At 44.4% G+C, this 26718-nt stretch overlaps 1 protein-coding gene across 7 annotated transcripts in view; it reads right to left on the bottom strand.

Moving 5' to 3' along the window:
* Positions 1-26718, bottom strand: part of GRIP2 (glutamate receptor interacting protein 2) — a 280221-nt gene that overhangs the window by 64901 nt on the left and 188602 nt on the right. Inside the window, exon 1 of one of the 7 annotated variants that reach the window (XM_032699237.1) lies at positions 18476-18579. The exons of the other annotated variants lie outside the window; for them this stretch is intronic. Within the exon in view, the coding sequence (XP_032555128.1) occupies positions 18476-18515 (40 nt within the window). The 5' untranslated portion in view covers positions 18516-18579. Of the gene's footprint in view, positions 1-18475; positions 18580-26718 lie in introns of those variants that run through there. 7 annotated transcript variants of the gene reach the window in all.

Here is a 26718-nt window from a genome sequence, read left to right as displayed (position 1 = left end):
AAAGCTGTTCGTGTTAAGGCAAGACAGTATTTTTTGCTAGAATAAAAGCATGAGGCTGGAAGTAGAAATTCAAATGACTAAAACTAAGTGCGATTTGGTCCATTTTGAGGAGAATTATTTTCGTAAGTCAAGGGAGGCATTTATCTGTAGTCAGGCAAAGAGCAGTCAGGGGTACATGAGCGTGGGTCAGGCAGCTAGTGATGATTCAAACTGTGGCCCTGGGAGCTAGTCTCCAAAGCCTGGGGTTTTAAAGATCTCTGAGTGCCTGAAGATGCAGATGTGTACTTCAAAAACAGACTATAATCATCTAGCTGTATCTTTAGGCACCTTTAAAAAGTTGAGATATTACTAGAAGGAGGGGAAGGGAAAAGTGATATATCCACTCATATCTGTTCTGAATCTCAGATTGGTGTTTAGCTCCCAAATGACACGGTCTGGCCAGGGGCTGGACCATCATCAGAGGACAGTGACACAGCCCTTCCACCCCTCCCCGGGCTGGCACTGCACATGGCATCACACACGGAGGCACCTTATGCACCAGTAATGGATTTGGGTTTGCTTGCAGGGCTGTACACAGCCGACCCTCCAGCACACTCCCCCCAGGGCAGTTTGGGTTATTTCAGCGCCGGCCACAGCAGGTCGGAGACGGCTCTGCACGAGAGTGGCACAGCGGTGGCCTCCCATCCTCAAAGCATTAGCCTTTAACACCAGACAAGTAGGTCCAGAGAGGGAGGACAGGAAAACAAAAAGCCCATTGAATGTTGTTACAAAACAGATTGCATGATTTCCCGAAGCTGCTTAATTATGCAGCAAGAGCTCCTCCCATGTCTCTGCTTCAGGCAAGAGACTGTTTGCATGAAGGATCCCACCTTCCCCAAGCCTTCCTCAGCAGGTGGCTTGAATTTCCTTCTGCTCAACTAAATCCACAGCTCCTTAGGCCCTCGGAAATTTGTACGAGCTCACTAAGGCCAGTACAGATGCTCAGTTCTTTTCCCATCTCTAGAAATGCACTGCTATGGCTCTGTATCATTAAAGAGAATAAATAAATAGAACCCAAACAAATGGATGAAACACATCCGTCAGTGATCTCCAGACTGCTTTTCCTGGAATACTACAAAAGTTGAGCTAAAGCACGATCCTGCCCTATATAAAACTAGCCCAAGCATAGAGCAACAACTACACTAAATCCTTAGGCAAGACAGGCCATGCTCCTGTGAAGTGCTTAGAACAAGAAAAAAAAAAAAGTCCCTGTTGCTTTAGGATTCTGCAGCACAATTTCATTGTCATCACACTGATTTTTGCTGGTTGCATCCAAAAGGAAAAAAAACCAAACAATCCAACCTTCAAAGGGCTCAGTGTTTCCTAGGTTTTTATTCTCCAGGAGTTGGGGTGGGGCTTTTGGAAGTATGCCAGTGAAAAACTCAGTACTCATCACAGATCTTCTCCCTCCATCAGCACAGGAAAGCCCCCATGTGATCCTGTCACAGCACTAACAGACTCAAGCAGGGCTTTGAAATTTTTTTCCCTTCTTTGCACCAGAAAGATTAAAAAATTTCCCTTTTACCAGCAAGCTCAGACTGGAACAAACCAAGTTATTTTAGGAGCAGCTAAATATACATAATGTTATATATATAAATAAATGTTGATATATACATGTATCAACAAATCTAGTACAAATGGCAGAGGCTGCCTGTTGTGAAGAAAAGCCTCATATTTGTCCCTTTACTGGCAACAAATCCCCTCCCAGTACATACACAGGAGGTACTCAGAGACAAATGAGAACTTGGGGAAATGTTTCCTCTTAACTTTTCTTATCACAAATTTCTGAGTGAACAGCCAGAGAAAACAGGCACAACATACAACCACACTTGCTGGAAATAAAGTCCTCATCCCAAAGATGGTGACTGAGCTTTCTCCCATTTTCCCAGATAATTCTGGTGGAAAAAGCTGCTGCCAGTCCCTGTGACAGCCCTATTGCAATGACACCCCCAGCTCCAGGCTAGGAACATGCTCCACTGACTGCAGCTTCTTGTGCTATCAGAGGTTGTTGTGGCAGCTCCTCCATCCATTTGTGCAGCTGTTGCTCCTGGCATCCGAGCCAGGAAGAACTAGTCCAAACTTTGAGGTTTTTCCAAGAGGAAGTTGTGCTTCTTAATTTCTTCGCCTTGATAGACACAGCATGAAATTCATCTCCCCACACCCGCCACGTCTCTCCTTTTCTTCTAAAGACTATATTCATTCACCTACCAACCCTTCTCAGGCATGTATAATTTCATAACCACCTGCTGCTTTATTCACAGGAATCAGATCTATGAAAGATATAATAGCCTATTGTTCAACAGAAAATCCATTATTTGTTCTTCTGGTTTTTTTCTTTTTAATAAGAAACCAAAATTACTTTTAGAGGAATAATTTGTTTCAAGCAATCATTTTCAACTGAAATGCTGTAGACAGTTATTTGCATAGCAGTAGCCTTTATGGGAGCAAGATATGAGCCAGAACATGTACCTGTTGCCAAGCAGGTTGGGTTCCAAGGGATACCAGAGCTTATTTCTTACCCCCTGCAAGCTCTAAGCAGATACAATACACTTATGAAAGAAGATTCCTGCTTCTCATGAAGATGTGAGAAGAGTTTCTGCATTTAGTAAACAAGTAGATGATCTACTTCAGTGTGTATGTGCACAAAGCCCATTTAAGTTGTGTCTGCAGAGAAGCCAGGCTTTGGAGAGATTTAACCCACATTGACTTTCACAGGATATTAAACACCTCCTAAGGACTGATCCAAGTCCCATTTGATAAGAATAAATGCTGGACCTGGCTTGCAGTGCCAACATCTGGTACTCCTCATGCTTTCACTGAATGCATGGCATTCCATAAAAAAGCATAAAAGGGAATAAAAGAAAAAACCACGATTTAAGAATCTGCAGTCAACCTGCCATTACAGTCATGTCTTTTATACACCAGAGCCATCACTACAATGTATTTTTTTGTGCCCTTTATTACTTTGGAAGCCAGTACAGAGTAACTTTATTTATCTAAGCACATCTGAGGGAGTGTGTGATAGAGGACCTGGAAGCAGTTCAAAATTTCCACTCAAGCTGTACTAAGAGATGGAAGAAAAAATACTTGAAAAAGTAAGTAGAATTTTTTATTAAACTAGTTCCTCCTTTTTTAACCTGGTTTCCTGTGAAAATTAACTTTATCTGCTGTGTGTATATCCATCCACCTACTGTCCTGTTGTACCTCTGGAACTCAGTTGCCCACATCCATCAACCTTGGGGGGAAAGACTGCAGCTTAAAAGAAGATTATAGTCTTATAACTTCCAGTAAAAATGTGTCTTGAGTAGAAAAAACTCAAATTATTTCTCTCAGCAAAGCAAAGAGCTGTTGTGTAAACCAGCTCCAGACCAGCTTCACCACTCCTTTTCCTCCGCATGGTAGGGAGGAGTCCAAGGGATATTGGATACAAAACTGTTGAAAATAAGTGCTCTTTTTGTCTTTTGCTCACAGAGGAGCTTATGCTATTTTTCTGAAGTAGCCTGTGATTTCATTTCTTTAATTTAAAAGTATCAGGGATGACTCTTTCCCCATTCTGGTGAGGATATGCTTTTGTGCATGAAGTCAGGTTTATTAAGAGCTTCTTGAAGCATTGCATAGGCTGGGTCTTCGGCACAAACAGCTTTTCCCAAAGAAAACCCAAGCATCTTCACTTTTAACCATCTCTTCCAAAGAATCCTCTAAAAACATCCACACCAAGAAGATCCCTTTTCACTCATTGAGCCCTCTCCAGTTCACTTTTCTTAAGTGCTCCCCAGCAACTTAAATTTCTACTGTTAAAGGATAAAAAGAAAGAGAGAAAGGGATAGAGACTTCCAGCAATCCCTCTCACCCTCCCAGGCATTTTCAGGCAGCTTCATCAGTTTATATTTATGAATGACCTGGTGGTAGGGGAATCCACGCAGTGCCTCATCCCCTTGCAGGTCATTTGCAGGCACAGACACACACAGAGCACTCACAGTAATTTTGTGCATGAGAGACAAGAACAGTGCAGAAACCAACTCATTGAAATTATTATTTCTCAATGATTCTAGTGCCTGAAATGATGCTATTAAAGTTACATTTTCCAGACAATCTGGCAATTTCTCTTATTAAGCAGCGTAGACTGTACTGGGGAGAGTCCAACACTAAGCTGGAAAGATGAAACATTGCTGATATACTGATTGTGTTATCTGAAGAAACCACCTTTCAAGAGTAAAAATTAAAGAGGAATAAGATACATTTGCAGACTGATCTTTCATGAAAGTTATCCAAGTTAGCAATTGTAATACGGTGAAAAATAACTGATAAAGTCTAACATCACTCCCAGGAAAGAATGCCTCACTAGATACAACTGGGTTTATCAATCTATGCAGCAGACAGCAGTAAATCCTAGCTGGCAAGGGAATACAATTCCCCCTATTAACTCCACATAAGCTTCCAAACTTTTTCTTGAATATGAAGGTGCACAAGAAATGCAGCCTGCTGAATCCAAACCCTGAAGACTTCCCTTCTTTCAAGCACCAAATGCCATGCTAAGTGACTGTGGAGTGAAACAAAATAAAAAAGACTGCTCTATTGTGCGTTTTCAATCAAATGAAATTAAATAGTGTCAGTTTATTAAACTTTAGCACTCAAATAACTGGTGCCACTTAAGCATAGCAGCCACTATTACTTACGTGTCTAAAAACCCTGGAGTTAGTCAAAAAGGGAAAACAAGCTTTGTTTTAATGAAAACCATCATAATTGCTTTCACTGCACAGTGTCTGCCTCTAAGCTGCCTCCCAACTAGGAAGACTTGTCAGAAGTCTATGCCCAAGCAGGCAAAAACTTTTATTTTTGACATATCAATAGTTAAAGCCTAAAAAAATTATCAGTGGCCAAACTACAAAATGTCTGGGTGTTTTGGGTTTTTTACCTACCCTATCTTACCTAATTCTGGGCTTGGATTCAAAGAGGTCCAGGGAGGTGATGGGAACACAGGACTCAGGAGCCATAGGCAGGGCCAAGAACTGAGCACCCTCGTACACAGCCTGGGCAGGAACATGCAGCACAAATCAACAGCTTGGAGACAACAGAACAGGGAGAAGTCAGGACTTCCATCTTTTGAAATGGAAATCAATTTCCTGCAGTGATAGTTTCAGTAAATTCTTTGACCTATTTTGCCTTTAACAAACTCCCTTTTGGTCCCTACAATGATTGCCTTAAAAATGGTACCCCTTGTCTTTCATCCTCCAAGACCTTACAAAAGAACTGTTAAATCAAGAGGTTGTTAACTTCCCAGGGAGGGAAGGAGTTCAGAAGTACAAGGTAGTGCTGTAGTGAAGAGAAAGGGAAAAGGCAAACTGATCTGGTGCATGAGCATGGCAGGGGAGCACATAACTCTTCAGTGGAGACGTAGAGAGCCAGAATTTGTGAATGAAACCTCTAGAGATGCATCTTAGACATTGGAATATGTGCATGTCCTCTTTTCCCACTGAATGTGAAGAATTAACCATCTGGACACTGTGTCCAGAGTGCCTTGTCATGATGGATGGTCATCTTCCTAAAAATGATTTGTCACTCCTCAGGCAATTCAGAGGACAGTTCACGGGCACTAAACTCTGACCTGTATTATGCAGGGGTTGAGACTGGATTTTGAATGCCTCATTCACAACTCAGTCTTAAAAAAAGCCCCCAAAAACAAAACAGGTGAAGATGCTATTTGGGATGAAATTGGCTGAAAAGAAAAATCCCAGTTCAGTGAACAGGTAATTTTTGTCCATAATAAGTCTTTTCTGCAATCTTGAATAGCTCAAAGCTTGAGATTCCACCTCAAATGAAGCAGAAGGATACATCAATATTTCTGCAGCAGAGACCAAAAGCAATGACTGACAAGGTTTCCCTGAGCTACCTTTTTCTGGTTAAAAGATGCTTCATTTCAAACAGAGGAAAACTGGAATACCCACTTCCCAACATATACATGAATGTGAAGTAGAAAGTTAGAGCATGAATTCTGATATAAAAGTGGAGTAATAAAAACTGTCATCAGACATCCCTGAGTTTTGTAAAAACCGAAACAACAGTTTTTAATTCTGGGCTTTGCTACAGCCAGATAACTTCTCCCAGTTCAGCAGGTAAATAGGCAAGAGCAAATTTCTTGTGTCAGTCAGTAGATAGAACAACAGAAAACCTACTGGATTCACCACAGAGGGAAGACAAGGTGGCAAAAAGACACTGTGCCAAGATTCAGCCTGGCAATCGTTTATGAAGAGGGACTTACCACAGGTGTAATACCTTTCTTTGTTTTACTCCTATAGCACTTCCAAGAGAGTCTTTGTTACACAAGCAAATCACATGCTTCCAAGAGCACGTGCAAAGTTTTAGCATCTATGCTAAACTTACAGCATACAATGTGGAGAGCAACTAAAGAATGGTAAACCAATCTTAAGGAAACCTGCTAGAAAATATAACTCCTTAGATCAGGAGTTTGGAAAAGTCCTGTCTTACAGTGAATCACATCCTGCTTCCCTGCTGACCTCCAGCAGCATCATCAGTTTGACATGGGCAACCCCTGCACCACCAAGATTTAAAAACAAATGGGCAAGGGCAGCCCAGGAGGGCTTTTGCAAGGAAGGTCACCCCACCACGCGTCCAGGTTAGCACCCTCTCTCTGCTCCCAATTACAAGCCTGCTCTGATTCAGGGAAAAGGCCAAGAAAATGAAATGAGGCATCAAATTTGGAAGATTTGCTGTGCCAGTTCAAGAGGTGGCTGAGATTGATATAGGTCCGTACGTGGTGTGAATCAACCTCAGTGCTGACAGTAATAAGAAAATCCATGCAAACCACAAGAAAATAAAAAACAACAAATCAAAAAAACCCAGGCAAATCATGCAAAAGGAGAGATGTATTTCACTGCAGTAATATTTAATAGAAGCATGAGCCAGGGATCAAGGAGTGAAGCAAGAAAACAGATTTAGATAAAACATAAAGGACGCCACCAGCACTAGCATAAAAAGGTAAAATAAACTATGAGGAGCAGATATCAAAAATGTCCACAACCTTGTTTGCTACTTCACTGATCCTATCATCTCAACTAGGCTATGGCTTCAGAAGGAGCTATGAAAAATCAGAGCAGTCTGGTGAACCAGGACACCCCTGGCCAAGTGTAGCCCCCAGTCAGACACATGCTCGGCCCCAGGGGCAGCGAGGGCAGGGCCAGCACTGCACACCCACTGAGCTGGGAGAACAAACCAGCCTGACCCAGCAGAGAGCTGAGGCAGAGTGTCCCCACCTTTCTCTGAGGCAAGGGGGTCCATATCTCTAACAGCTTTTTCATCATCCCGTGAGCCAGTGCACCAAGTTATCCCACAACCAGGTTTGCCAGCAATGGGGTGATTCCCCAGTTGGAGCCCCCAGCTCGCAGTGCAGCCCCCAGGGTTTGGGAGCCCCTTTTAGGAGCACTGCAAAGACAGCTGGTACTGCTGGAAGGTGACATCATGCAAGAAGACATTCAATGCAGTAGGTGGCAAATCAGGTGCTTTATCCCAGATTTGCACTGCATTCTGATGCAAAGTGCTTAAAAGCCAGTGGGAGTCAAGAAATAAGGAAGAAGTTCCAGACAGCATTAACTATTTTAAAAGAAAGATTTCCGGCACCCCATTTAGACTTGTTTTCAGCTTATCCACGAAGCTCTGCTAAACCTCACTAAGACTTAATTCCCATAAATGTGATTCTCCCTCAACGTTCAGACAAGTAGCAATGTTTCAAAAAAAGTATATACCAAATTGTGGGAGTTGGATTATTCATTCGTGTGGTAAAAGCCATTATATATGAATATATACAGATGTTCCCACTTCATGACTGATCTAAACATATGTAGATTTTAGACTCTGACACACAAACCATCTATTATGCAATGGCCCATGTATGCGCCTGGGCTGCTTTTATCCTCAGCTGTGTCAGGAGGATTCATGGGAGCTGTGTGAGAGATGGAATAAGCTTATAGTTAAAAGACGAAAGAAAGTTAAAGCAAGAGCCTCTCTTAAAATGAAAGCAGGGAGGGAGAAGGAAAGAAATCAAAGAGCCAGGGAATATCAGATTTAGCAGGACAACAAGATGAAATACGAAAGTTTCAAAGATCAAAGTTATTTGATGTTGGAACTGGTGCAGCCTGACCTCATCAAATCAGCTGTTAAAAATTTGCCTGAATTGCCCATTAAATCTTGCTTCCAACAAGTCCTGCTCCTGTTTTTGCCCCACTTCTTGCTTCCCATCAAGCCTTGACTTGTCTTCAGGCTCTGCTGACATCTCATCCTCCAAACAGGCTGATGTCCAAAGATCAGCAGAGCACCACTGTGATGAAAGCAAACATCTGTTTAGTATGAACGATGGATGAGACTCCGCTCCAGCAGAGTTATTAATGCACTCCAGCTGTTTTACATAGCTGCCTTCATGCAAACTGTTGTGCTGGTTTCCAGTTGCTTTACATTGCGCAGGTGACACGAAGCAGGTGGAGAACCCAGTCTCAACTACAGCCAGCACAAGAATTCCCAAAAGGCGTGGAAACTCCTGGTGAAATTCAGAACAAACTGCTGCAAGCTGTGCTCTGCAACCCTCTGAAAGTCTCACAAGAGATGCTCATTCTGGTGAGCAAACAGGGGCAGCTTGGGATTAGCCAGGAGCAGGGTGCCAGCCACAAGGAACCACAGGTTGGGGAATGGAGACACTGGTTAAAACAGCACTCACGGTTTGGTGAGTGCCCAAGCTCTCCCAACCATCACAAAATCCGGAGGGACTGACTCATGGCAGACTCGTGTCAAGGATTGAGGAAAAACCATTTTTGCACTGCCCTAGGCAGATACTTGCTCCCCTTTGAACAAGAGAGGGGGCAAGTCAAACCTGGGTGAGACAGGTTGAGGAGAAGCTCTCCCTGGGCTGGATTGAGCAGCCCCAGCAGCACAGCTCCACCTGCACCCCAAACCTGCCTTCTCCCCACGCACCAAAACCCAAGGCCAGGCACGTTTATACCAGAACAAGGGCACATGTCTGAAAAGATGCAGCACACACTTGAAAGGTCGCAGCTGGGAGTTTTACAGCTTACAGAGGATGGGAAGTAGCGATAAACTCAGGGAAAATTCAGGTGTAGCTAAAGACCGCAGAGTCTTGGGAAGAGAGGAGACGTATGTGACAGCCCTTCTCCACACAGGAACACAGACCATTAAATGTAATGCTTCACATTATGCTTCCCAAATACCCACTTAATTTTGATTCAACAAGGCTTGTGCTAATAAAAATTAAAGCCAGCAGGTTCTGTCGAGTGTGTAATAGATGTGTGGAAGAGCAGCATGCGCAGGTATATCTAAAATTAACTATGAATACTAAAACTGACTACTTTTCAAACCTCTAGATGTCTGGGGAACGTTGCAACCACTTGGATACAAGGACTCAGCAGGGTGCCGTGCAAGTGCCTGCCCAGCCCCCCACCTCTTCAGGATTGTAGGGAGACATCCTCACACCAAGTATCTCCTGTTCCCATCATGCTAACCTCCAGATGGAGTCTGGATGTCTTTGAGAGCAGATATTGCCAAGCGCTTACCTCTTGCCACTGCATGCCAGAACCAAAGGCAGCTGCCAGTGATACATTTCCATCACTTTTGCAAAAGTATGGATGTCTATGGGGCCATACTGGTGCAAGAGAGCTGAGTGTGTGCTCAGGGAGACGAGAAGGAAGAGATTGTCTCTGTGAACATTAGATACAGGAGATCCATTTAATGACTAAACACACATGATTGTTTGCTTATAAAACGCGGTGTCACATAAATCTGCCAGGAGCTAATTGCCTATTACAGCTCACGGTGCTGCTCGAGCCAGCTGCTGAATGATAAAGGGACCTTTAGAAAGCAGGAAAAGCCAGTGGAGCTCCACTTGCCCGCCTCCCCCACAGCTTCCAAACGTTTTGTTCTCCAATTCCTGCAAGGTGAATGCTTATTCCACCTCTAAGTGATGGGGTGCCTCTGCCAAGCTCGCTTGAGTGGGAAGGCTGGGGCCAAACTGAAACATCGGGGGAAGAGGAGTTGCTTTGATTCTTTTTTTAAGTTATTATTACTAAGAATAACAAAATTTTCTCTGTTGCCTCATGCCTCTTGCCCAGCCTCACAAATCACAGCAGGTATCCCAACTGCCTCCACAGCCAGCTGGGAGCTGAGTAATATTTGCCACCACCCTGATGGTAGCAGTCACCTCGCATAGCCCAGCTACAGCAGCAAGGAGCAGGGAATAGCAGGGACAGGCAGGGGAGCCATGGACCACAGGGTAACACCTGATTTTGGTGCAAAATAGGAAGAAATGAGCCATGTACCCTCTGTTTCAGCGCTCTTCTAACTTCAGCCTGATTTTAACTCCACAGGTCACCTGGGAGTTTACAAGTCACCTGGGCTGTCTAATCCAGATCTATACATACCTGAGCATCTTCCCACTGATTTCCTGATATTTCAGGTATATCTTTGTGGTTCTACCTCAGGACCCCATCTAGTCCCTTCCTACCTCACACTCACACTCACACATGGCTTCATTACGTGCTGCAGAGGGGTCAGCTGAGGGTGAACCTGCCAAGAATGTGCCCCGAGATGCCCCCCTGCTCCCGGGGCTGCAGGTTCAAGGCACTCTGGCAGCACGAGCAACAGAGCACAGCGGCTCATGGCAGGAAGGAACATGATCTGTTTACACAGTAGGTTATACGGGAAATGCATCACATTACTGAAAAAAAGACCTTTAGCAAAACACATACCTTCATCTTATGCCAAGAGTTTAATCCTACCCAAACGGCACCACATTCCACAATGACATTATCCTGTATAAATCACCAGGGCAGGAGCAGGCCACGTCCCTCACATTTCAGGCTGAACTGTTCACTGCAGTAAGGACCCCATACAGATCAGCCATCATGCCCAGAGTGGGCAAAGAGGGTTATCTCCACTGAGATCTCATGGAGAAGCAGATTCACTGCTGGGACAACTCCATCAAGGCTGGTGGCACAACAGTGGGGACTGTTAGAGGTTTGGCTCAGACTTTCATCATTTGTACAGTCATGCACATGGTTTCTCAAAGATACGAGAGCAGATCCATGACTCCAATAGCTTGGCTATTTGGCTGGGAAAAGCTGCTGACTGGAGCAGTGTCATCCCACCCTCTCAGCCTGGGGTACGAGCTCCTGAGGGCAGAGGATGGGTGTGCTGGACCTCTGGGCTCCCCAGGCACAGAGAGCTCTGAGGACAGACAGAAACTGGGAGGGAAGAATTATTTGGGATATCAAGCAAGTCAATTTGCTCAATATCTGCAAACAACTTGGCATATAACCTCCAAAACAGAAGCACACACCAGATCAGAGACCTACCTCACTCCTTTGGGGAAAACGAGGATGCAACGAAACAGAAGAATGCAGCAAATCCTGTTTTTATCCACACACCTGGGGAGCAGGGAGCCAGATCTTACTCTTACCAACAGAAGTTCTTGCCTCCCAGGACAAAAGCACGTTGATGCTCTTTGTAACTGCTCCACAGCCCTTCTCACCAACTGTTCTCTCAAAACCTGAGCCAGTTCCTAACTTCAAGCTTCATTACAATAAACCACGAGTGTTAGTTATATATTGAGGTTAGAAGTTAGAGTACTGCTGGGAAGAAAACCACAACTCCTTCCACCTTGCTAACGTGATTTCATGAATCTGCACAATAAGAAACAGATCAGTTATGAGGCGTGATTAAGTGGATCATCTCTTCATCTCTCAGATACACTAAATAATTTACAGGGCCATTTTGGGACTGACATGCAAAGCAGTTTAACAATGATTAAACAAAAAAGTATGAGATTCCATCTTTTCATGGTTTCCAGGTGTTGAGATCAATTTACTTCACAGTAATTTTAATTTCTGGGCCTTTCTTTTCCCTCCTCCCCACAAAACCTGCAGCTGCCAACTATGCTGGCATCTACAGCAGCTAGGAAACAAATTTTCCTGTGAAGCAAATTCTTCCAGGATGAATTGAATGAAGGCAGAGCTCATAATTACACATTACTGAAAACATTTCTGTTAAAAAATTGGGGAGATATTTTTATCCACATCTCCAGTTGAAAATCGCTGGGAAAGATGCTTTTGAAAAGCCATCATCCCCAAGCATGTAATTATCAGATCCTTGAACAAAAACACACGGTCAAAGGAAAAAAAAAAAAATACTTTCATTGAAATAAAAAAATCGGGGGTGGCGATTGTTAGGAATGGAGGGAGAGAAATTCTTCATCCTGTGTGATTTTGCACACTTCAAGTTACCAGACTGATCTGTAAATCCACAGATTAATAAACTTGGCAGCTAAGAACATCAAGCTCAGTTAGTAATTTTTTTTTTTTGTTACGAACAGAATAATAATAATATTATAAGAAAAAAAAATCAGAGGCAGACTGGCAGTCAGACTGTCACAGAAGCAGAATTTCCTAACGCCCACACAGGCACGCTTGTCTTGAAACCGTATTCTGCCACCTTGAACAGACAGCCGTACAATGACCTGGGGGCCCTATCCTATCAAGGTTTAAGACCATGCCTACCCTGATGGGATTACTCACATGCTAAAAATTATGCAGTAGCTGAACCGACAGCTGAAAAGAGCCTTAAATGTTCTAATGCCTGGTAGCATTCAATTGTCAATTGATGAATGTTGCTAAATATTTATTTTTGCTCCACTTTCTCTCCTCCAGCTCTGCGTCAACACTTCTTTCTGATTATTATTACTTGTTAGCTTTAATTGTTTCTTTTATTTGCAACACCTACATATGCCTACACAGAAAAGCAGAGGCACCCTTCCCTCCAAGTTGCCCAATAACTTTTTCTGACCTTCTGAGTAAAATTGCATAGGATTTCCATCCTTGAGTTATCACAAGCAATAAACATTGGCACCCACACACAATCCATTTTAACAGTCTATTTTCAAAATAAATGAAATCCTATATGCCCTAACATATGCAAACACTTTGGCAGTGCAGTTACTCTTGGCTTCTATGGATTAACAAAACAGAATAAACACTATAAAAAATAATGAACCTGAACACAAAGCCAAGAGCAAGGCTTAAAACACCACATGAAATTCAGTCCCCTTCTATGGGTCTCTCAAAGCCAGAGTGCAACTATTCCAGCAGTAATGAGATTTTCTTAAGCAGGTTGGCAAGGAGGTTAATGTCTGTGCTGGACACTGGACTCCAATAGTTAGTGCTGGAGAGAAAACCTCAATAGCATTTGTTCAACTGACTCTATGAACAGACATCTGTATGAAATCTGTCTGGCCTTTGCACTGAAAAACACCCTTCTCCTAACAAATCTGTACTAATATGATGTCATGAGCACAACCTTTTAAGATGAAAACCTCTGTAACCTCCATACAGGAGAAATAAAAAAATAATTCATTGTAGGATATTACTTCAGTCTTTTTTCTTCTATAAAAAGCAATTTTGGTGGAATGGGTCATCTCTACAAAAGAGTAATAATTCATTTTGACTGCATAGATCAGCTCATTTATACTTAAGAGTTTAGTCAACAAAACCTTAAAGACTTGGTCATCAAAGTCCTAAAGCCATCAGCAGGTATCCTTAAGACCTTATGAAGGATGGGTAAGACATCATGAGGCTGAGGAACAAAATGCAATGTTCAATTTGAAAAATAGAAAAGAAAACATATGCTATCAGAGTAGGAGCAAGACAATAACAAACCCATCGCCTTCCCTTTCAGATCCTGGAACTAACCATCTGTATGTGAGCTGCTAACACCAGATGAGGAGGACTAACTGGAAACTTGGATCTACCACGAGTAAGTCATGCCCACTCAATTTCTTGCCATGAGAGAGCAACATTTCTGGATAGACAGAAAATGCAAGTTGTTATATCTCAATTTTAGAAATGCTTCTGACACTGTCTCATGTGCTATTTTTATAAGTATGTTTGGGAAGCAGGATACAGATGATTATGAAGTGTATGCAAGACTGATTGGAAAACCACACACTGAGAAAATTCATCGGTTGTTCACAATCAGAAGGGACAGATACATTAAACAAAGTTCTGTGTGGGCCCTTCCCCAGCCTGGTACAGCTCCAGGTTTTCACTAAATGACCTGGATGGTTGCAGAGAGATTGATCTTATAAAGTTTACTGACAGTCCATTAAGTTTACTCCAGGTATGAGGGACTGGAAGCAGGTTGGGAAGTAAATTTTAGATACAGAATGATTCATACATGTTTGAAAAAACAGATGTACAATTCAGTAGAGGTGCACACAAGCTACCAGACCTGAGCAGGAACAACCTATGAATGAAGAATGGGGAAAAACTATCCAAGTGACAGTTAGGAAAGACTTTTCAGATACTGTGGACTGCAAACCAAACGTAATTCCACAGTGCCACGTTATATGCAAGAAAAGCCAATACCCTGGTACAGGTAAGGTGGATATAGTCTGCAGGATCTGTGAAACCACCATTTCATTTTACTCAGCACTGACAGAAGCCTAATCTTGAATGCAGTGCCCAGATTTGGGTACCACAGTTCAGTAAAGATGTGATCCAGCTGGACTTCATTCAGATTGAATCAGCGTAGGCTGGTCAGACATCTAGAAGGCCACAGCTTCTGAAACTGGGGTGAGGGATGAGTTTTCTATGCTAAAGAGAAGAGAGGGAGGAGAAAGAAAGTGTTATTACTGAGACATCCAGAATTGTGGTGCACAGAGGGAAGGAGTAATCTGTCATCTGTGTTAGGATGGCCATATTGATCACCATAACTGGTCTACTCTGGCCTCCAATCGGGAGGTCTGGAGACACATCATCTATAACTCTGCTGTTTCCTTTGAGAACACACGCAGGATCACTCTCGAGGAGAAAAGACAACGCAGAAAGAATCATGCCTTGCAGAATTTACCACCTAAGGAGTCTCTCTGCTGTGCCTTTTGCAATAGGACATGTCTATCTCTTATTGGCCTCATTAGCCACCAGCGTGCATGTAACAAATGTGGATAGAGCCTTTCCCATGATGTTAGGAGAGGAAGCAACAGCACCAAAACTGCAGATGCACAAAGCTTTTCCTTAATATTTCAGTCTATTGAATTAATTTGAGCTGATGTGTTGTTCCCAGATGGTAACAAAGGTATGGCCTATACTGGCTCAGGCGAGAGGAATAGCCCAGACAAACTCTCTCTGCCCAGTTTTGGCTCAAGGAAATTAAGATCATTGATTCAGACCCAGAGATGTTTGTCTTGGTACGCACACCCCAGATAGTTTTTCTCTTAATCTTTCATTTTGCTGCAACTGAGGCAAAGCTGACAAGTGACGTAAGCAGCCTGATGAGCAGGAGTTATATTAAATAGCACTATTGTGATAAATTCTTCAATAAGAAAGATAAAATCTTTCTCCCTAGGAGATTTATCTATGAAGATTTCCTCCTGTCTTATTCTAGCTCCTCACATTAGTTTTCTATCCCTTTGAGGCATGTTTTTCTCTATTCCTCCCTGTGCCTATTCGGAAAGCAGAGAGAGAACAGGGGAGCTGATCCCCTGAAAAACAACAAGCAGGAAGGGACAGAGATCTATTAACAAGTCTCTATTCCTGGACATTCCCACCCTGCAAATAAAGCGTGCAGTTTGCTGGTCTGGAAGAAGGGACAGGAAATTCACACTGTTTTCCTTGGTCTGCAGAGAGTCCGTCTCACCCTAAAAGCATGGCTTCTAATGGCAACAAAAAACCCCATAACTAAAACCAATCAACAAACCCAAACAAAAAAGCACTGAACATCCTTATCTACTACCTTTATTTTTCCTTTGCCTTCCATACAAAACATACTTTAAAAAATAAAAAACAATTAAGTTACCCAAATGCATACACCTGAAAGACAAAGGGTTTTCTGAAGTTACCTGTGCTGTCTTCAATAAACCACTTAACTTGGGCTGATTTGCAGCGGGATCCTCAGCTGGTCACTTGGAGCAGCACAAAGGAGATTCAATAAGCTCTGTCATTCTGGCCACTCCTGCAGTGATCCTGCAGTAAGGACTAACTGAAGGTTTGCTAGAGCAAAACATAGGTGGTGGTCCCGGACTTCAGAAAGTCCATGAAGCATTTCAGGGAAGTCCTTCAATGCCAAAATTAGAAGGGTTCTTGTGGAAACACACCTCCATCAGCAGAGCCACACACAGTCTTGGTCTAACCAGATGAAAAACACTTCCCCCACCTTCCATAAAACATCACAGCTAGTTTGCATTTTCTGATCCTTCCATTCTGAAGGACAGACAAAAGTTCTATATTATTAAATTGTCTCATCGAAAACTTTTGAGAGTGGCTGAAGGAGAGAAAAGAAATCACCAAGGCCCTAATGATAGTGGGCCAAGAAAGCACTTTTGAAATGTCTGGATGCTTCTTTAAACAATCCATCTGGTTTTGCCTATCGCACTTACAATGCTAAAATGAGTGATAAGATAGCAACTCACTTCATTGCTTCCATTCCACATGATTTCCAGATGAAGAGATGAGTCTCATGAACAAGCCAGGTATCAGGAGAAAAAACACATTACCAAATCAGCTGAGTGGTCAAAAGTGAGCTCCCTTAATGTGTCAGCAAAGCCAAACCCAATGTGTTGTAATCAATCCCCCTCAAAGCTCTTTTCTGTGCACTAAAATAACAAAGAAGAACAGGGATGGCAGACATGGAACTAGATGGTTGCCCATCCCTCTCTGTCTTTGCTCTGTGGCTGGTGCAATGGATGGCCTCACCTGTGGGGTGCTGAAGAAGACAGTACCACCTGGGTGATGAAATCACGGGCTTGGTTCTCAGGAGCACCACCAGCACAAGTTGTGAGGGTTTGACACCCGGGTGAAGAAGGCTTTCTTACCCGCTCAGTGACTGTACCATTCCCTTGTACATGACACAGTACTGACCCAAGGGTCTCAAGAAAGGTTTGGGGCTGACATCAGGAATATTTCTCATTTGATCACCCAACACCCAGACAACATCGCTGTTTGCAGCAGCACAGTGATCTGGAAGCACCAGATGTCTCTGGTGACATGTTGGAGGAGCTGCACGAATGACCCTGTCTGTGGCTGGTGGCACCCAGGAGACCCCTCCAGCACAGTCAGTGTCAGCCACCTCCGAGCCAGGGGCCCAGCTTATGGCTCAGCCCCAAGAGCAATGGGGAGCTCCTGCCAAATTGTCTTTTGATCCTTTCATGGAACGGCTGCATTCCTGCCCTGTTAAATCACACACCCAGGCTCCCTCTGCCTACCAGGACTCATCACCGTGTCTCAGGCAGCTTCAAATTAAGCCCCAGCCTCCAAAATGCTCCTTCCTGTGCTGGAACAGTAGGTGAACACAGCATCTAGTCACCATCCATGGGATTAGGCAACACAGCCAGGCCAAGCTGCTTTACACCTGGTTCATTTTACCCTTCGGATTTAGAGAGGGAAAACGATTTTCTAAAGTTAGGTTCATGCTTTAGGGCATCTTGAGGCCAAGGAGATGACAGTCTCACTACATCACTTCAAACAGTGTAAAATGATTCAGAAACCATAAGTTTCCTCTGTATTTCCAACTCCAATGTCTTTGCTTTCAGAAAGGAAACACTTGCATCAGAGCAGAAGAGCAAGCTCCATGCAGTACATGCAGCTGCAACAAGCAGAGCTGTAGCATGCAACAAAGTACCTGAATATTGCACCCTGTCAGAAATATCAGAGCCTGTTCCTCCTGGAAAGACTGGGACCAGAATTTGATGTCTGTGCCCTTTGTAAAGGGTGCCCTTCTACACTTCTTTACTCTCTCTTTTCCAGAAATTAAATAGATTTTTTTATACTCCCCGGTAATAGTGAACTGCTCACTCAAGGTATCTAAACAGGGGTTAGCAGCTCATTGAAATGGCAGATTTCTAGCAGGAGCTGAAATATTTATTAGACAAGGTAATAGTGGATTACACTGGAGGTGGGGTGATGGCAGTGATCCCACCATGTTCAGCAGAGTCCTTTACCCACGTCTTCCCCCCTAGGCCCCTATTCACCACTGCTGAATGCCCAGCCCATTCACACACTGATCTTGGAAAACGGAAGAGCTACATTTAGATTTTGCTTTTTAAAAAGCCAAAGCAACCGTAAAGGCTCTGCAATATCTGAGGTGCCTTAAGAACAGCCCCTGTATCTGCCAATCTTCCAGCTGGAGAACGGGAAGCCAGCCTGAAGGGTACTCTCCAGTGGTCACAGAGAGAAATTCTTTACAGAGAAGCAGAGATATATTTTGCAAATCAAAGCAATTAAGTTTGTATGCGACGGTTTGGATTTGCAAAACAGTTTCAAAGTAGCACATAAAACTGCTAATGATATTAAACGTAGTTAAAGGAAATCAGATTAAACAAAAGTAAACTACTGGAGAAGGGGAGGAGGAAAATACGGACAGGCTCACTCACCAAAGTCTGACTGCAAATCCTTTTTCAGTCCACAAAGCATGTCTGCTGTTATCTATCAAATCATTCAACTAATTGTAACAGCCGCTCCGTTCTCTCTCCCTGCCTGGGCTGGAATCCTTTCCCAGCCAGCCCGAGCTCACTCTCGGGCTGCCTCCCGCCGCCGAGTGCGGCTGCAGCGCACACGCTGCTCCCTCACTCCACGGCAGCAAGACCAGGCAGAAACCGTCCTGGGCACTCCAGTTTGCGAGGACTCAAAAATGTGGTAATCCTTTAGACAGAAACGTCTTTACACGGATGTTTAACGTGTGACTCGCCAGTCCTGTGCAGAAATAGGAAAATGAAGGGTATGGGGTTTGGGGTTTTTTTTATAGGGTCCTAAAAATGCCGTGCTAGTTCTCTCGACTCCGCTGGCCATCAGGCATTGCAAAGCAAAAGTTGGAAGCGCAGTGATTAACCGGAACAGCTGGTTGAAGGGGAGGCAGCCACCGAACCCTGACGCTCCGGCAGATGCAGCAAATGTCGAGCGTGCACTTCATTCCCGGCGGTATTCCACCGGTGGAGAGCGGGCATCATCCCATGGAGATGTGCTGGCCCCTTCCTGCCAGAACCCTTCGGTGGCTTTCACGGGGATTTCAGGCGACGGGGGAGGGGGGGGGGGGGAGAATAAAAAAAAAAGGCATAAACCGGAGGAAGGCGGTGCTGCGGCGGAGGCACCGCTGCCCCCGCGCTCCGCACCAGCGGCACAACTTGGGCGGCAGCGGAGCCGCGCTCCGGCCCCGAGTTGCAGCAGCAGCAGCGGCAACGGGGCTGAGCGCAAGAAGAGGCTGCGACTGCAGTATTGCCTGACACACTTTCCTCTCCCCCACCCCCTCTTGGCAAGTGCTTGCAGAGCCTCCAGCACCTTTCAAGGCAATGTCAAGCTGCTGTCAAAGCATTACCCTGCCTCCCAAACACACACACGCAGTGCTCGTAAGGGAGTATGAGGCTGCAGTCCTGTGTCCTGCCTACAGCATTTGCTGAAAACTCGGTTTAACCCTTTCTTAGGAAGGGTTTCTCAGCAGAGGAACCAGCACGGGCAAAATGCATGCAAGTCCTGTGCTACGATTTGGGTGAGGGGAGACTTTGGGGGCAATGATGGGAACCAGCTGGTCGGGAGTCTGGCCCTCCAGGAGAGGATGCCAGGAACGGCTCCCTCCAAAACTGCTGGTCCTGCACTGTGGGTGGAGATAGGGCATTAGCCTAGTAAGAAATGGTTGTAACGAACCAGCGTCTGCTTCTTTTACTATTAAAATAGAAGACAAAGCAGGCTGATTCATGTTGAAGATACAGAGCATGTAAGGGGATGCCACTGCCCTGGCTGTGGGTCAGTAAGTCTGTCTGCAGGGTACACAGGGCTGGATCCTGCCTCCAGCACCATGCAGGTCCCCTTCTCAGGCAAGTTGTGAGATGCAAACTGACTGTACCAACCAGCCCATGGCAGTGTTCTCCACAGTCACTCTACTCCTTTGGGAACTGGTGTCATCTATAACAGCAAGATTATACCCACAAATAGTAGAGAGAGTGCAAGACAATCATGGTCCAAAAGTACAACAGCCATCTATACTTTTGTATGAGGATTCAGTCATGTTTGGGACTGCTACTAGATTTGTGTGAAAGCGGCCAAGAGGTTACAAATTTAGAAGGAAGCTCATAGAGAGGCAGGAAGGTTAAGTCTTGCTTCCTTAGGAAACAAAACAGGATAAATCAAAAGGGCCTGAACTCATGTGAACGTATCAGCAGAAAATTTTTACAGACCTGGGAACCCTAACTCTGTGTGGAGGAGGAGAACTGGGTTTCAGCCTAATGCCAGGGTTCTTGCTCAGATTGAAATGAAGCAGCATCTCTATTGTGGTTCAAACTCAGCTGTTTCATGCACAGACGACTTATACAAAAGCAATAAAATTACTAACTAATAAAAAACTACTTACAAAAGAGATATTTTGGTCCATAATTTGTTTTTAAAAAGCTGTTCAGTCTGACAATAGACTTAATTAGTAATTGAGGCAAAATTTATAATTAGAAATCTTTTCATACAGCTCTTAATGCTTTTGCTGCAGAGAAATTCCATCTTAAAGGAAAAAAAAACATCACCAGTTGCACCACAATTAGAAGAAGATGCTAATTTGAGAATAGCCCATTACTTTGGTTGCCATGAAATGGATGTATCCAATATGATGTTTTAAAGAAAAGCTAAAAACAATTGTTTGTGTTTATACCACCATAAAATTCTTCCCAGAATATCTGCTGCATTAAGAAAGTGCATGAGAGGATGGGGCTACTATGTAGTTGAAGCTGCTTGGTTTTGTGGATGAGAACTGAATGGAGCTGCCCCATTCCTCTGATGGGGAAATGAAGAAGCATTTGGGCATTTCAAGCCCAGAACTGCTGGTGGCATTTGTTGAGCTGGCTGGCAAGACACCAGCACACCAGGAGCCTGGAGAGGATAAAGATGTTTACTCTATGGTTTCTGGCCAAAATCCACAAATGCAACACTTTCTTCATGTTTCAGGTGGTGCTGTATTAAAATCAGTTGAAATGAACAGCTTGAGCTTCTAATGCAAAAGGGAAAGGATAAAACACACACCCCAGCAAAATAAGGCAGACCAGAAGCATATGTTTTGGCATCAAAATATGTAGGTGTCATAAAAGAGCATGAGACATCAACCTAAACTATGGTGAAGAACTCAAGGAACTATGTAGAGCTTTGATTTTTCAGGAACAGTCTGTGCATTGTCTGTACCTTCCCGACATAAACTTTAAGCTTGTGTGCTCAGAATTAGCAGCTGTTCAAAAATTCTCTGGCAATATCAACTACCTACAAGTCTCACCTAAGAATGTCTGGGTTTTACCCACAGACTGTGCCCATTGCAAGAAGTAGTTAATTTTTGGGAGGTGGGATGTTAAAAAAGTCTTCTCACAGGAAAAAAAAAAAGAAAACAAAAACATCTCAGTTCTGCTTTCTTGGCATATTCTGATCTCCTATTACTATCCCAGTAGGAGAGAGAGAGTAGGGAAGGCTTTCTTGGATCCCCTCTTCAGTATAAAATGCTGAGTGGAAAGACAGCATAGGCTGAGGGCAGTCCATGATTAAAGAGTTTCTAGGTGGTCCCTGCTGGAAACATCCATCCATGCAGGCTCTTGGTTCTTGTCCATACAACTGAAGTGGTAATACCAGTCAACAGGTCACCAGTCTAGAGAAATGGCCATTTACTTTTCTCAGGAACAGGCTGACCTTTGAGTAAAATTCATTTGCTGTAAGTAAGGAGTATTTGCCCTTACATGCACTGGTAAGTACCAGCACTTAGTTTAGCATTTCTTGTACCCAACACACTGTCCTGCTCTTGAACCTATACATCTTTCCCCAGAGCTAACTTACAAATCACCCAGAACCTCAGTGGGAGTGATGCTGCAAACCTTACATGGCCTAAATTGGTTGGAATTACATTTACAAAATACACTTTTATGTGAACAAGACAGGGAGGACAGGAGAGGGAAGATCACAGGCCGTTCCGAATATCCATCATTTAGTCCAATGCTTGCCAGGTATTTGTTTCTGCCATTTAAACCATTACTTATTTAACCACATCCAAAAGCTTCCTCGTCAGAAGTCACAGCGCTGTGGAACTCTCGAGCAAGATCCTGAAATGGACCATTTAGCGCTGAACATGCCCTGAGTTCTGGAGAACATGGAGAGAATCTTACATCACTCCACATTAGGGAGTCTCAGGAGACTCTCTGAAGACAGCTGAATGAACGTAATGAACAGTCAGCCACAGGAAAACGATGAGGAAAAACACCCGACCACGCGCTCTCACAGTGCGCAGAGAAACGCCGAAGTTCTAACCGCATACCAAATGATATTATTAGCAACAGAAATTGCTTTGGGTTAGGGAAGGTTCAGAAGAGACTGACACAGATTCTTCCTACTTCTTTTAAATTCAGATTTTACGTTGCCATCTCTTTCTTCCCATCCTACTTCTCCCATTTAATAATACACGCTTGCACATCAGGGGTCTGCCTGGGCTGGGGCTCTTCCTGCTCATACTCTCTGTCAGGGCTTGTTTCTGGCACAGCAGACCCAGTGCTTCCAAATGGCTTACTGGGAAAGACAGTTTTTACTGGGAACTCCAAACACCTCTGCACAAAATCAAGATGTTTGGAGAGTCTACACCCTTCCTTGATTAATTTTTTGGTTGCAGCAGACAGGGAGGAGGAGGGACAAGAGGAAGACTTTTTTGGTGGAAGAGGCTTCACAGCTGATTACCCAGCTCTCCACTGGCTACACATTTGCTCCATTTCATCTGCTCCAATTTTACATAGTTGTGCTTATTTAGAAACCCCAGACAACTGCATGCCAGCCTCAGGCCTGTAGCAAAGCTCATCTCTGGTCTAAGCAGATACCCTGTTTTTCACATAGAAACCCAAATGCAACGCACTGTTTCATCAGCATATTTTTAAGGGGAATGGAGAATGGGTTTTAAAAAAAAAACCTTTAAGGAAAAGGGTATTTAAACAGTTTAATAATGGAGCCAGAGGAAGAAGTCTGTGATTGTTCTTTCCTTTACATGCAAATTCCACCAGCCAGTCCCAAACATTAATTTATTACGGGTAATGAACACTGAAAGACAAATTGACCCATCCACCAGGCAATTAGAGCCCTTGCTGCACGCACACATGCAGAGCACCGAGACAGAGAGTGCTGCTAGAGGTATTTCCAAGACCCCCATCCATTCCTTCTACCACCAGAGCACAATAAAATGGTTCCTGCACATTTTTTCTGGGTAATCAGAGTAGGACATACCAGGGTTGGGGACTTCAGCGCTGATAAGAGAAACAGTGGAAGACAAATAGGTGGAAGTAAAGTACAAGATCCTTTATTCCCCAGCCAGCTCTAATGATACAAAAGAGCTCATTCAGGGACCTTGTTAGCAGAGGTCATCCCAACAAAAGTGAATCTCAGCTTTCTGATGATTTTTTAAGCCAAATGGAGATGAACTTGACAAGACACAGCAACAAGAAATGCAGCGCGAGGTTAATGATCCACCAACAAACACCAGCTCTGTCAGAGCAAGGTGGGAGTTTATGACCTGGTCCAAAAGGACCAGAGCTCTGCAAGTTGCCTGCACAGCATCTGAAAGCATGTTCAACACTTTCAGCTAGACAGAGCATATTTCTCCCATTTATCTCTACTTCTGTGGCTGTATTGTACAGAATAAACACTTTTCCTGGGCAAAATACACATCCCCTTTTGGGGATGCTCCTAATTGGTTTTACTTTTTACCCCCCTCGAATCTTACATAGCAATTTAGCTAGCTGGTATCACACAGCCTTGGGACACCAGTAAAATCCTCAAGCATGTGTATGATTGGAGGAACCATGCAGAAAAAGAAACCAAGAGCAATACCAGGACACTGGGGGAAACAAAATGCCTAATAGTCCCATCTTCCCAGCTTTTACTGATCAATGCACTGGAATGACAGGAAGTGGTTAACAGCTAAAAAACTGTAGGGAAAGTAAGTGTCCAAGTTCTTCAGTGATGGGGGTAGTTTCCAGTTTTAAGGTCATTAAACCACTCCAATTTACAGTGAGTCCATGGTGGTTGCAGTTGGCACTGCACCAGTGGCTGCCCGGAAGGGCCTGTTTGTGCTCTCTCTTCAGCAGAAATGCTGTTTCTTCTTTATATTTTATTAATATCACCAAGAATGAAAATAGTGATGGGTCTGTGTTAGCAGCTGGCCAGTATCCACCCCCCTTCCCCACTGTGGGTAGGCAATTTAGGTGAAGGAAGCTCCATCACATAGACCACATTAATCAAAATACAGACGAGAGAAAACATACCCTGTTATGGACCTTTGGACATAGAGAGAAAATAGGAAACTGGCACTGCAGCCCGTCAAGAACAGGACACAACCCCAGAGCACAGTCAGCCCAAAGGACAGCAGGGAGCTGCCTCATGGCAGCAGAGGTGTGAGAGCCTGTGGATGGGGCTGCAGAGTACATCAACAGCCCTGAATCCCTTACATGCCTGTTACATGCCACAGGAGCTCAGGTCTTTGCAATAGCAGAGACTGAAGGCTTCTTCCTCTTGATTCGAAAGGACCTGGTGCTTGAGCCCAAACAAAAGGCCCTTCTAGTAACAGGGACGTGGCCATGCCATATCTTGTCCCAAAAGAGAGAGAGAGGCAATGCTACAGCCTACTGCAGCCTGAAGGACAGGTCTTAGTCAGCATCCAACTCCACTCCTGTCTGCGGGAAGAAAAACCTCTGCATCTTCCCCTTAAAGGATTTATCTTGGCACCGGTCTCTTCAGAGGCAACACTGCCAACACAGTTGGAAAAATAAGCAAGTGGGTCATCAGTCTTACCAGTTGTCACACAGTTTCTTTTCAATGAGTAGCAGTGTAACAATGCATTAACAATAAATGAAATGCCATGTTAACACTAATTTGCATAGTACAGAGCCACAGTGCTCTGCTTCCTCTGTTCTCTTTCACAAACTCTCCTGACCTGCATATGAAACTAGATGAAATTTAATTGCTGGGGCATTCAGTAGAATCACTGAATTCCTGCTTAATGAGGCTTCATTTGTACTCTCTTGCATCAGACACCTTCTCTCCAAGGTGCTGTATTAACCAGTTCAGATGTAAAATATTTTCCAAGGCATATTTTCATATGCACTTCAACAAAGAAATAGCAAGAAAAGCGCTGACTGCAAAAGACGATGTATCAGTAGCATGATAAGGCCAGCGAAATCCCAAAAGCACCAAGCCATATTCCTTAAAAAAAGCTTTAATGGCTTTAATATACGCTCTAACGTGCTACCATGCAGTATCTACACTGTGCAAGTCTCCTATAAGAGACAAGGCAAAGCTAGGTGGGACCTGGCCAAGGTCTGTGTGGGAGACAGCCAAGGACTAGGAGCAATACCAATAATTTTTGGCGACTCAGAAAAAGTGCAGGCCATGTTGCACCCAGGAGTCAGAGCTCTGGATGGTTTTGCATTCAGATATCTCATTGAGCTTACCTCATTCAGAAGTCCTTGGCCGTGGAGGTACCTTACATTACATTTCCATGAGAGGTACCTCGGCCTGCATAGCCAAGCAGTTCCCTGAAAGATCAGCATTTCTTCTCTTTCTTTGCTTTGCTGTAGCACAGCCACGAACAGCAGCACAGGCACCGCTGTGCTGCTTCAGAGTCACAGGTAGTGACCAAAGCCACAACTGCCCCGAAACCCAGCAGGTGACATTAACTCATGGTAGCATGGGACACAAGGCAGTGCAGCCAGGGATACCTGGCTGAGTGGGGACACAGAGCTGGATGGGGACACGAGCTGGCTGTTGGCTCCAGCCCCAGCCTCTCCCCCACACTGGGTGGGCAGCACAGGCCACGCTGAGCACTGCCAGTGCCACACTCTGCGGCAGCAGCAGGAGCGCGGGGGGAGCGGATCACAGAAAGCAGGCAGAGATGACCCAGAAGTCACTGCATCACCACAGAGTGCAGCTTTCCAGAGCAGGGTGAAACCAGGTCAGGCTCCCTGGCTGCCTTAGGAAGGCTCCCGGCTCTCCCCAGACGCCCCGCGAGGAGGATGCACCGTTCAGAAGTGCTCGAACACGCCTTCGGACAGGGCTGGTCAGCCGCATGTTCTGGGGAGAGGTGTTTCCATCTGCCGGTTTGGCTCCCGCTCCAGCTTGTCAAAATTTTACCTCCCAAGCTGGGACAAAGCAGAGCCACACACAGCTCCAGGTAACTCCCAAGTGCTGGGGCCAGTGATTTATGAAGTATTTTGGCTTTAGAATACGCGGAGCTCCCCGAGGGACTGCAAATTGCTTGTTACTGCAGGTTTGCAAGATGGGATCAGCCTCCCTGCTCCCATCCGGTCTCCCCGGGAACAGTTACAGCACGTTCATAGCAGCGTGTAAAGGTTTATCCTTTCACTTGTGCGTTACAGTAACCTACAAAATACTGCTTAGGGTTCATCCCCAGCGTGGGTCCGGACAGCAGCAGTGGATCCGTGCCAGTTGCAACAGGCCGGGAGATGGACCACGAAGTCAGTTTGCCATTTGCATTCTAAGGGGAGAGAGTGGGGAACAGGGTATGGCGCGAGGCAGTCCTAATTATCCCAGGGTAGCTAATTATAAAGGATGTAAATTGACAGAAATAAAACCACATGGTCAATAATAGTATTTTTTAAAAGCTGGAAATTTT

The sequence above is a fragment of the Chiroxiphia lanceolata genome, chromosome 11, assembly GCF_009829145.1.
Source record: "Chiroxiphia lanceolata isolate bChiLan1 chromosome 11, bChiLan1.pri, whole genome shotgun sequence".
Taxonomy (NCBI): Eukaryota; Metazoa; Chordata; class Aves; order Passeriformes; family Pipridae; genus Chiroxiphia; species Chiroxiphia lanceolata.
This window is presented reverse-complemented; position numbering and strand designations above follow the sequence as displayed.